This window comes from Maylandia zebra, linkage group LG17 (genome assembly GCF_041146795.1).
Source record: "Maylandia zebra isolate NMK-2024a linkage group LG17, Mzebra_GT3a, whole genome shotgun sequence".
NCBI classification, from domain to species: domain Eukaryota; kingdom Metazoa; phylum Chordata; class Actinopteri; order Cichliformes; family Cichlidae; genus Maylandia; species Maylandia zebra.
Genome location: NC_135183.1, coordinates 7,722,395 through 7,734,770, shown reverse-complemented (window position 1 = coordinate 7,734,770; position 12,376 = coordinate 7,722,395). Strand labels below are relative to the sequence as shown.

General features: G+C 40.3%; 1 protein-coding gene across 2 annotated transcripts in view; it reads left to right on the top strand.

Annotated features, from left to right (window-relative positions):
* Positions 1-12,376, top strand: part of LOC101470646 (ephrin type-B receptor 1) — a 145,863-nt gene that overhangs the window by 121,220 nt on the left and 12,267 nt on the right. For both annotated transcript variants that reach the window (XR_013093803.1, XM_004562113.4), the window contains exons 15-17: positions 266-333; positions 968-1,115; positions 4,219-4,368. Coding sequence is in view for 1 of the 2 variants with exons in the window: in XM_004562113.4 (XP_004562170.1) it covers positions 266-333; positions 968-1,115; positions 4,219-4,368 (366 nt within the window). In the remaining variant the exon portion in view is untranslated. The remainder of the gene's footprint in view (positions 1-265; positions 334-967; positions 1,116-4,218; positions 4,369-12,376) is intronic.

Genomic DNA, 12,376 nt, shown 5'->3' with positions numbered 1-12,376 from the left:
AGATTAAGTTCAAGTTTTTTCTTACTTGCATCATCTTGATCAAATTCTTTTTATGCAACTGTAACACAACGTACCACATTTACACACCATCATCTGTGCTGCAAATAGGGAAGGGGATGGGGGGGTAAAAAATGTTTTTCTCTTATGACATTTTCTGTGAAGTGGTAATAAATCTTCTTACCTGCAAGATTCTTTCTAAAGCACTAAAGTGAAAAAACCTGATAATGGAAAATAAGAATAATCCTGTCGGTTCATGGTTTCACAGCAAAATGATGGGCAGTTCCCAGTGATCCAGCTGGTTGGTATGCTGAGGGGCATCGCATCTGGAATGAGGTACTGAGACTCACACCCAGACGCACACACACACACGTGCGCACACATACCCACTACAGAAATCCATTTTACTATAAAGATGGAGAAGAAACTTTTCCTAATCTTTCAGACATGGGTATGAGGATTTAGATTTCTTTTGGCGATATCAGTTCTTTCAGATGTTGAGATTTCATGTGGTGATATTCGTGCTGTCTGGTCATGTGCATCAGCAGCTTGAGATGCGCTATCTCCACATCCTGACGACTCTGCACGGACACATACATTGATATGAGCACATAAACACATGCAACCTCCGCTATACGCTGCATTTGAATCCACTGGTAAAACTGCAACTTTTCAGCTTGTCAGACTGACAAATGCTCACACACACACACACACACACACACACACACAAACTCACGCACACTAGAGCCTATCTGTGTTAAATGCAGGCTGTGATAGCACAAAAACATGTTACTGTATACATTAAATCCTATTCCTGTTTTATCGAAGGTAGCTGGCAGTGATAACATGCACTCACAGGCAAACACACACACACACACATAACTCTAAATCCCATTACCTTTTTATAGTAGCCTAGGTAGCTGGCTACAGATAACACAAATTCATACAATAACTCCTGTTGATGTTACAGGTACCTGGCGGAGATGAGTTATGTTCACCGGGACCTGGCAGCTCGAAATATCTTGGTTAACAGTAACCTCGTGTGTAAGGTGTCTGACTTCGGCTTATCACGTTATCTGGAGGAGGACACCTCCGACCCCACCTACACCAGCTCGCTGGTACGTAAGCTAAAAACACACTAACGCTTCCTTCTGCATTCCTTCATTCTGCAGACCAAAGGTGGGCAAAATGTTTGTTGCAGTGGTAGCTTTTCTTTACCAGGATTCTGGCCTGTTACTCACATTTATTAAAAGGTAAAAAGATGCACCACTTAAGAACTTTGGTCTGCCACAGTTTAACACACAGAAAATGAAAAGTCTCTGGATTGGTGAAAATGCAAATTTTAACCATTTTACAAGTAGGTCAATCATTTTAAAATAAAGTTTTCAGTTCAGTTCTGTCATTAAGAACTACCAAACATTTCTTCCCTTTAAATAGATTTCAGTATATTGATACACTCAATATACACATTATTAGGTACACCTACCTAGTACCTCTTTTCCCTTCACAACTGCATTCATTCTTCGTGGCACAGATCATGTTGTTAGCGTCAAATTCTGACCGTACTATCCGAATGTTGCAGCAGAATTTAGGATTCATCAGACCCGGTGCCATATGTCTAATCTTGTGCGTTGTCCAATTTTGGCAAGCCTTTGTGAATTGTAGCCTACCACGTTCAGAGTCACCTAAATGCATGTTTACTTGACCATGTCTTCTAATGCCTAAATGCATTGCACTGCTGCTGTGTAATTGGCTGATTAGGCATTAGGTTGTGTTGATGAGCCGTTGAACAGGTGTACCTAACAAAGTGGCAAGTGAATGTATATAGAATATGTAGGAAAGGGATACGATTTTTCCTATCCAAACCATAGGGGTTTCAATTTGTAGTCCATTTGTAGTCCAAGTACTGTCGACCAATTATATTTGGCAGTCAGAACTTTCTTTGTCATTACTCATCTACCTTATAGAGGCCTTTATATAAAATGATTGAAATGTATTTTCCATATATATACATACTTTTATATGTTCAGCAATTTGACTGTGATACGTGTTGTTTCCTACACACTTATCTGTGTGGTGCAGCCAGTCTGGAATCTTAATTAAGACTAAACTGATAAAGGCCGGATTGAAGTTTGTCCTGCGGGTGGTGAGTTGGACATTTTAGAAAGACTCAGCTTGTTAGATCGCCGGTTTGTCACACCGATTTTTTTATCAATCTAAGCCGGACTTCACGGGCCCGCTGCCGTACCTCAGCTCATCTGTGCTTTGAGCTGAATGTTAATACTTTAAATTAAAATGTGCTTGACTGATTACATTAAACATGTTGTCACACACTGCTTGAAGGTAACAATTTGTGTTATTTGTTTCTGCCGCTTCTCACTCGTCCCTGTGGTTGTGACTGTACTCACAAGCTGCCAAGTAGCTTGCTCACTAATAAAAACTATGTTGAGCCACTCATGATGTTCATGTTACAGTTTAGATGCCTTTGCACACAAAAACGTTCACTGAGTCTTTTTTTTTATATCCCGCCAGTCCTGCATTGGCCATTATCCTATAGACCTATAGGCATAGACCTGGCCGTTCATATTGTTCACACATGTTAACCCTGAGGCAGATAAAAATTCAATTATAAGCTTAAGAGATCATAAATTTAAAACATAGCGTGCAGACAAATGAAAATTCACCGCCTCAACATATCCTGCTGACATATCCGGCAATATTTTGAACTCGCAATGAAAAATCAGAGTACTGTACTCCATGGGAAGAATAAAGATTCAGGCTATCCTATTGGGAAACAAATATAATTCATAATTTAACCCTCTGAGGTCTAAAAACGGATTTATGCTTTTGTGTTAAATCTACAATGCAGGTATGTTGTAACTGCAAAACCCTCGACAGATGTGTAATGTACTTACACGTAAATGTAAGGACTATTGTGATTGGCCTGTTCAGTACCGTTGATTCATCCTGTGCATCCAGCTACGTTTTCTCTGCACTTTTTGAGTTCATTAGTGAGAAAACTAATAATCAGAGCCTCAACCTCACAACCTGACTCACAAGTCAAGAGTGGGCCATGGGACAAGGACATAAACACTAGCACTTTGGTTGTAGGAGACTACATTGGTTGCATCGTTAACTGGACCAAGAAGAAGTCTAAATTAGTTTTAAATCTTCATCAGTGATGTCACTGACTTAAACTTTAGCTCCTGTGAATCAAAAATATGTACGTTTTGTTTTTATTTCATTGCTTTCCAAGGTCTTGTTAATCAGGGAACAGATTAATTTTGATACATCAAAAACTATTCACATTATTTTTCCAAATAAAAATTCTGTTTTAGCCTTTCCAAGGGAAGGGTACAGCCTGGGAGTATTTTTGAATCTCCTTAAACAAAAACAACGTGACTCAGTGGGCTCACTTGTGTTTGCTTGCATCTATCTGTCGTGAAACACAGTGTTACCTCCTTACTAGGATAACACAGATTTGACAAGAAACAACAGGAAAACTAGATTAAACTGAAACACGCAAAGAAATAAATCCAAACCAATATTCAAAATGCAAACAAAACCCAGAGCACAAAACTAACCAGAATTAAAGACTAAAGTAAATACAGAGATCTAGGACCAGGGTGGGGTTAAAGAAAAGTTTTTGCTTGATGGATTAAATACACACTGCCTTAAACTCGTGTCGCTTGCCTGACTTAAAAAGGAGTCTATTAAAAAGAAATGTTTGTCTTAAGCATTTCCTTTAATATATTAAATTTGATACAGCAGCCAAACCAGCATATGGTAATGCATCCTTTTATCCTGGATTTCACTCAGCAGTCAGAAGGAAGAAGTTTTTGTTTACGCACTACTTTGTCTTCATTAGAAAAGACAACAGCAGGCAGATGTGGATTTGTCTACGTGAAGCAGGTGGATGCTATCAAGCATCTGCTTTGTCTACACTTCCACACTCGAGAACAAAAAAAAAGTAGGAAAATTCATGTTGCCTGCCCTCAAATTTCCCCTCAAATTTGTCATTTTTCTTTCTTTTTTTTAACACACGTGTGCATAATGCACAGTTTTCAACACCGTGTCTGATAAGAGACTTCAGCTAAGAACTATGTGACGAATACGTAAGCAGAACTATCAGGTATAAAGCTACAAATCCTTTTTTCCTTCCCTACTGCCCTTAGTTATTTATTTCCTTCTTTTCTTCCCCCCCCTTTTTTTTTCTCTCAGGGAGGTAAAATCCCCGTGAGGTGGACGGCACCAGAGGCGATCGCCTACAGGAAATTCACATCAGCTTCAGATGTCTGGAGTTACGGGATCGTCACCTGGGAGGTGATGTCATATGGGGAGAGACCTTACTGGGACATGAGCAACCAAGATGTAAGTCACCACCTGCTTGCCTGAGAGAGGGCAAAAGAGAGAGAAAGAGACTCGTAGTTTGAGTTCTCACTGATGTCTGCGGCTGTAAAATATCGTGTACGTCTGCTCCAGCACGTGTGTGTGGCGTTCGGGGGAAGTGCTTGTTTGTTTCCTCCGTCACAGCAGGGCGTCTGCATGTCTAGGAAACACACATGGAAAATGAGGACATCAATTTAAGTGTCACAGAAATGTTTGTTCCATGAAAATCAGACCAAAAGGCAAAGGATTTTTTTTTCTTTCCTGGGATTTTCTTCTGGGAATATTTCATGGTAGTGACAGCTTTATTCCAATTACCTTCACAGTGTGAGCAATTTGCCGCGGCATTTCTTTACCTTGCGCTCTCCTTGTGTCTCGTCATATCACACTGATGTTTATTAAGTGTTCTGAGATCATTCATCCTGCCGTAGTCAGTTCACATTTACTGGTTTTGTGTTAAAAATGGTAACACTTTATCATAATATATATTCACACCATAACATAATAGTGGAGCTTGTGAGTAGTTGTGCATAAAGCAAACTGCAATGACAACCATAAGTGATGCAGGACACAAACACCTTTCACTACCACCCAACCCGTCGTCTTATTTGAATCTGTTTTAAAATCTGTTTTACCGTCATCACAGCTGTCAAAATAATGACTCTGGATTCAGTATTTGTTAACCATTTATACCTTTACAGTAACCATTCAGATAACAGACCAGTTAGCCAATTAGGAAATATCATTTCACCTCATTTTATTGTTGCTTTTTTAAACCGTAAAGGAGTCCTATTATATATTTAATGGTTATTATAAAGTGGTGCCAGAAACACGTGTACTTTCTTTAGGGTGAGAATTCAATTTATTTATTTATTTTATTTGTATTTATTTATTTTCTTGCCTGTCCCGTTTGGCTCTTTTGCCATCAGAATTATTGTCTAAAGGCAAAGAAAGATGCCCAACGGATTTACTTTACCAAATGGTCCATCCCAGCCTTGCCGTAATGGTCTATTTGATTCACCTTTTATTGTTTATTTTATTTTCACTTGTTAAATACAGGACAGACTTGACTGGGGAAAAGAAAGGGAAAGAAAAACAGCGGAGAAGAGGGACGGGGATAAAGGGCAAAAACAACAAAAAACAACAAAAAAAGCAGACAAAAAATACATATATCAATCACCTGGATCACCTGTTGAGAAAGAAAAAAGAGAGAACAAGCAGAAGAAAAAAAAGAGCAACATAATAAACAACATCACGATGATCTATGGGAATGTAACAGTAAATACTAAATATTAAACATTATTGTGCAGCACGAGAATTCAATTTAACTGTAAAACCCTAAAGGGGATGCAGTGCAGTCCATGAAAATGAAGGTTCCACAACACTGGACTGCTGACGTTTTTATTTTTAAGTTTCTGTTCTGAGAAGAAACATGATGTGCAGATTATAGTTACAGCACTAAAACCCACTTCAAATCACTGAAGCTTTAAATCCAAATTCTAGCTTTCTCAAATGATATATCTAATGACTTTGACACAAAGGAGGCTGGGGATTTTACAAGCTTCCAGTTTCGCTCGAGTCAAAACTTTAAAATACATTTTATTGCCGCAGAAAATCTGCCAAGCAGCTTCTAGTGTGTTTATTACCCCAGGTAAATATCTTCAATCAGCACCTTCTTAACTCTATTTCAGGAAATCACAGCCCCGCTCCAGCAGCATTTACCTGGCTTTAGACCTTGTTAACTCTATATATAAAGTTTTCTTTGTAGGATGAACTGCCGAGAAGTTAATCAGTGGCAAGATCCCCATCCTAACTATAAGACTGAGACATAAGTCTTTATTTAAATCATAAAACTAATTCATTTCTTTATTTTTCTCTGTGGAGCACCATTTTCCCCATGTAGCTTCTATATCACCTTAAATACCTCTTTCCCCTTCTTTCACACATTCACATTTTTCTCCCCTTGCAGCTCCCCCAGTCTTCTCCCCCATGCTTGCTCGCAAGCAACAGAAGCAGCCTATGCAGCAGTAATGACACAGTCAGTATAATGATAGAGACAGATTTATAATGGCAGAGACTGCGTATAATGATGGTGAAAGTGTGTGTTACCACTAACGAAGGTCTGCCGGGGCATTAACTATGCATGAATCTCACACCCTAAACTCACACATATGAGACACACCCTGCTAATCCACACACACACATGCAATCATACATGTGTAAAGGCATGCACACACACACACACTTACACACACATGCAATTTCAAAGAACACGGAGCGGGGAAATTGTCAGCGGAGCCACTGCAGGTGCTGTGTTCAACATGAATTAATCATGAAAGAGACCTGTGATGTTTCACTACATTCGCTGCTATTTTGATTGACAGTGGTGCTTAAAGTGAATTTATGCAGCACAAAGCCCGAGAAGTGTGCCGGGGTCAAGTAGAGTTCACTCAGCAAACAGACAAATCCCCCGTGCTGCATTTACAGTAGGAGAAGCACCGCATTACCTCAGCTTACCGCGAGCTAGACTTCCAACTACACTGAGACAGACTTGTTACTTTACATTTACAGGGAACTGTGACAAAAAGAAGAAAAACACACACACACTAAAGTATTATTTCATTCTCGCACTACTGTAGAGGTAGAAGTTTAGAAGTTTGGTCACAGACGTGCAAATCACAGCCAGACAAAAGGTGGAGCGAAAACAAAGTTTAGTAGGTCAATGATCAAAGCAAGGAGAGGCAGAGGAGTCCGAGGGGGCGAAAGCTGGCAGGAGTAAGTCCAGATACAGGCAGAGGTCATACATAAATGTAGGTAGGCAGGATAACATGACAAAAAGCTGGACCACTCTGGCAGGAATGCAAAGCAGAAAATCTGGCAGTACTGTGGTTACAGGGCAGAAAAACAGGAGCAGGTGTGCCGGTGGATGTGGAGGTCAATTGATGGGGTAGGGTGGGTACACACCAGGGATTGTGAACCAATAAACAGTGAGTTGAAATAACTGTTGAGGCAGTGATTTGTAGACAAAGGGTCTTAGTTTTTGAATTTGGACAACCATTTTTTCTGAATAATCTGTTGCCAGTACACTGGGTGGGGATGTGGTGGTCGAGATGGCAGAGGTATAGAGGTATAGAGATAGTTTAGTAGTAAAAGTAGTTTGTAAAAATCGGCTGTCTTGGATTGACTGCTGAAACAAATCCCGACCCTGACGCTGACAGAAGTTACCTCAACTAAATGGAACAACAACTTCTAAACAGCTCATCTCCAGGCTGTTCAACCCATATCGGAGTGCGTGGTTCTTATGTCAGAAGAACCACCCGCTCCCTGTAGCACTGAGTGATGGCAGAAGGAGCACAGCTGTCAGAAATCCCAGCACTGCCTTTCTCGGGTGATGTTTGCATTCTCTGACAACCAGCCATAGGTAGTAACCATCACTGACGGTTCCTCACTGGTATAAAGTCTGCAACCAGGTAGCTCTTAAGTGTGTATATTCTTCTATCTTCCCACGATAGAAGAATATTCCTCTATAGCCAAGGGAACATGCAGCGTCTTTGATACCTACCTGGCATTGAGTTTGAAGATTGAGGCCAGACCAAGAATGTGGAATCACATGAAAGGTGACCGGCTAGGGCAAATTTTAGACCAAGCTCAAGGAAAACCGAACTCCTCCTTTCTGACACAATTGCGCAGACAACTCCAAAATGTTGGGACGTTTCTTTGGTCACTGTGACCAAAGAAAAAGATGCTCTAAGCACCCTCACCACAAGCCTACATGAGATAGCTCCTCGCAGTCAGGACAAGGCAGACACAAAAATCTTTCAGCACGTCAGGGTCAGATATTCTTCTAAGAGCCGTCAGTGTTCGACCAGCCCCTAAGGAAATTCGTGTGCAGCAGTTGTTGATTGCCTTTGGCTACGGACAGAATCTGAAGTCGATCCTTGTGCATGACCTTTGCCTATCTCTGAGACTAGGGAACAGCAAAGGGATTCTCTTCTTTCATGCTTTCACGGGCTGTGTTTTGTTGTTTCAGCCTTGCCCATCAAAGACAAGAAGACAGCTTAGCAGACATGGGGGAGTATATAATGAAGCGTCTGATCACTTCGGCAAACTCAGCTAATATCCACCAGCAGTGCATGTTGACATGTAGATATTAGAAAATTTTGTGGACAAGATATATAACAGGTCCAGTACATGACCTTGCAAACCTAGCAACTCTTTTTCAGTGTGCAGCTGCAGTTTCTAGGACCCAATACGTTTGAAGAAATGCTCCAGTGTTGTCTAACTTGGATTTGTCTATTTTCATTTACATTCGGCAGCTAATGTAAAGAAATGTAGTTTTCATAAAGCACGAGAATAACATCGAGTTTCCTCAGTATTGTTGTATTGATACTTAAGTTTTAATTCAATTTCTGCATTTTCCTTTGTTAGAAATAAACAGAAAAGCTCTGACAAGTCTTCACTAGGCCAAATCAAGTTTTACCTCAGATGTGTCATCAGTACAGTTCTGCCATTTATTCTCTTTTTATGTCTCTTGAGTATATATTAATCCACCTTTAATTTATAAGGCAGAAAAAGAGACTGATTGTATGTGTCTAAAGAGTGTGAAAGATGACAAGAAAGATGATAGTAATTGGATGTCTGAATCTGCTAGACAGAACATGTATAAAAGATGATAGAAGGCACTTTTTAAACCTTCGGGGCACACCACAATGGGAGTTTTAAACATTACAACGATTGTAATTACAGCTGGGGAGAAATAAAAAATAATAATTTCACAAATCTGACACAGGGGGCCGAATAATTTCAGATAATGGTTACTAAACGTGATATTTCCTTTCTTTGATTATTTTTAGAGTGGCGAGGCAGGTAGTTTTAAATTCCATGATGTTCTGGATAATTACATTCTGCACTCAAAGGTATCCTGACACATCTAGCACAACCTCTTTGCTTTACAAAATTCCTGCCTAAAAGTTTTCACAGGGAGAAAAAAAATCAAAACTTTGAAAGAGCTTTATCATTCTCAGTACCTGCACTGGCGTGATGAAATCAAAAGCTCCTCTGTGTAAAACTACCTGCCTTGACATCTGAGACTGCAGCAGAAGTTACTGCTGCTTAGAGATGAATATCTGGATATACTGTGCGACTGCACGCTGTGTCAGGATGAAGTTCTTAAACGGAAATTGGATCCTCTTAACTAATCCGAGTTTTCATTTTTATGTGGTTTTAAATAAAGCTGAACGAGGTAAGATTGTTCTATAAAAATATGCCTGTTTTTATCGACTGAAATCACAAAGGAGCCATAACACAGAAGACGTTCCACTCTTTGCCGTATGGCGGTCTGCCTGAAGCAAGTGACAAACAGCAGCGAGAGAGATCGACTCAGGGGGATGATCTTTTTAGCCCTTTAATATGTCGCACATCACAAACCTTCATATTTATGAAAACCTACTTTTGTCAAATGTATATCAAAAGCGACTACCGTATTTCCCGGACTACAAAGCGCACCTGAATATTAGCCGCACAAGCTAAAATCAGGGGAAAATCCTGTTTTGTACATACATTAGCCGCACCTGACTAAAAGCCGCAGGTGTTTCAATGTTGACTCATCATATGTAAGAGAATATGCACAAAGGGAATTGTCAGGAAAGAGATGGCTGTTTGGAGACACACCCCTTTTATTAATATTTTGAAAAACAAGTTATGGGTACATATTTGCACAACTTTTATGTAAAAGTAGCGGTAATTACAAGTACGAAACATGTACTGTGCTTCATAAATGAGTAACAAATGTAGTACATAACAATAACCTACAGCACACCAGAAAAATAGATTCGGCCTACCTTTTAGGCTCAGGTGCAGTGACACGGCTTTAACAAGAAGAAAAGTCAGTCATTCACCACCATCTTCCTCTTCTTCCTGCGCACTAAAACCACCAAAGTCCTCTTCTCCAGTGTTGGAAACGAACAGGCTCAGGGTGGCTTCGTCATCCACTCTCAGCTTCTTTCCTTCGTTGTCACTTTCAAAACCAAACAAATCCTCGTTGTCAGTGTCAGAGTCGAACACCCTCAGAAGGGCCGTGGCGGTGTCCTCTCCATCATGCAGCAGTCCAGCCCTTCGAAATCCGTTGGTGATCATGGATGTTTTCACATTTTTCCACGCTGTCAGATTCCACCGGTGGAGTTGAGCATGACTTGCTTTTCGCAAGTTTATTGCCGCTCGTCATCCACGCCTCCGGCTGAACGTGTAGCGCTACTTTGAAGTTTGTTTTTCGCGCTACTTGTACGGCACTATGTTGCCTGGCGGATGGACATGTGACCAACATACCACTCTTGAACCCCGATACTGTGTGTCTAATCACATGCCCTTCCGCCAGGCAACGTAGTGCCGTACAACAGCGGAACAAACAAAACAAATCGTCTTACGATATGACAAAAATCACGGACAATCCATAGAAAAGCCGCACCTGACTAAAAGCCGCAGGGTTCAAAGCTTGTGCAAAAAGTAGCGGCTTATAGCCCGACAATTACGGTAAATACAGTGCAATACTATATATCAAGACTTTAGGCTTTGATTTGGGCTAATTGGCTGACTCTTTTTTATATTGTTAAATCCCTTGGCCTACAACTGGGCGCTTTAGATACTAGATATGTGCTTATGTGTCAGTCAAATATCACCATATCGGCTGATATTAGCCATGGCGATCATCATGGACGTAGCTAACATGACATCACTCATTGGTGTCTGAATTCCGTCTTTTATGTTTCATCAAGCACCAATGATTAGATGCAACATTACCATCTTGGTGGGTGACAAAGAGTGTCTGGTCTGACTGTGAAACTGGCTTGTGACTGACAAGTCATTAGCCAATGAACATTCAGGTTTCATGCCATAGATAATCAGCCATTTGAAATATAGTATAACCGACATTAAAAACACAGATTCAATATTTTCAGTATGATCCAAATCCCAAAAGTGGCTGAGACCATAAATTCTGCGGGAAAAGTTTTTACAGAGGTCAAGGCAAAAAGCCCCTTTTCCAAATTTCTGGAGGACCGGAAGAGTTTTTGCAACCACAACTATCGCCATCTGGTGGCCTTTAGATAGAATGCAGGTTTATGCTACTTCCATGTTGATTTCTTTTTGTTGACCAAGAAACTATATGCATGTTTTTTACTGTCTGTATTGCCAGTGACTGTTATAAATTGCAATTATAAAACTAAAGTAGCAAATTAAGATGCCCAAATGGTCTATAGAGCTATATCATTATCTAATTAATTTCTTCAAGTTTAAAAGTCTAGAGATCATTTAGAGATGACTGCTACCATATCACCCCAATAGAGAACTTTGCTCTTAGGGTGCTGGCTTCTGCCTCCCATTCTACTTTTTTAAAAGTAGAATGGGAGGCAGAGCCTTCAGCTTTCAGGCTTCTGTGAAGGCAGCTCCCAGTTTGGATTCAGGAGACAGACACGTCTCTACTTTTAATATAAGGATTAAAACTTTCCTTTTTGATAAAGCCTATAGTCAGGGCTGGATCGGTTAGCCTGGTTTGGTGTTGGGGGCACTGAGTGTTTCTTCTTCACTCTGTTTCTTTTGCACTGTATGTCTTTTGTCCCGTCTTCCTCCTGTCACCCCCTGAGCCTGGTTCTGCTGGAGATTTCTTCCTTTTCCCTTCCCACTCTCATCAATTGCTTGCTCATGGGGTGTCATCTGATTGTTGTGGTTTTCTCTGTATTAGTGTAGGATCTTTACCTTACAATATAAATCACACTGAGGTGACTGCTCTTGTGATTTGGCGCTATATGAATAAAATTGAATTGAATGTACATTGTTTATAAAATAAAATTTGGCAGTTGAACTAGTCAAAACCCAAACAGGTGGGAGATAGAGCTGGACTCTTTGGAGCGTGACCCTTGTGATGTGATTGGTTTTGAAAACTTCCTGAACACAAAAGTACCATAAGTTAATGATGGGGAGAAGGAATAGTAGGTCTAAA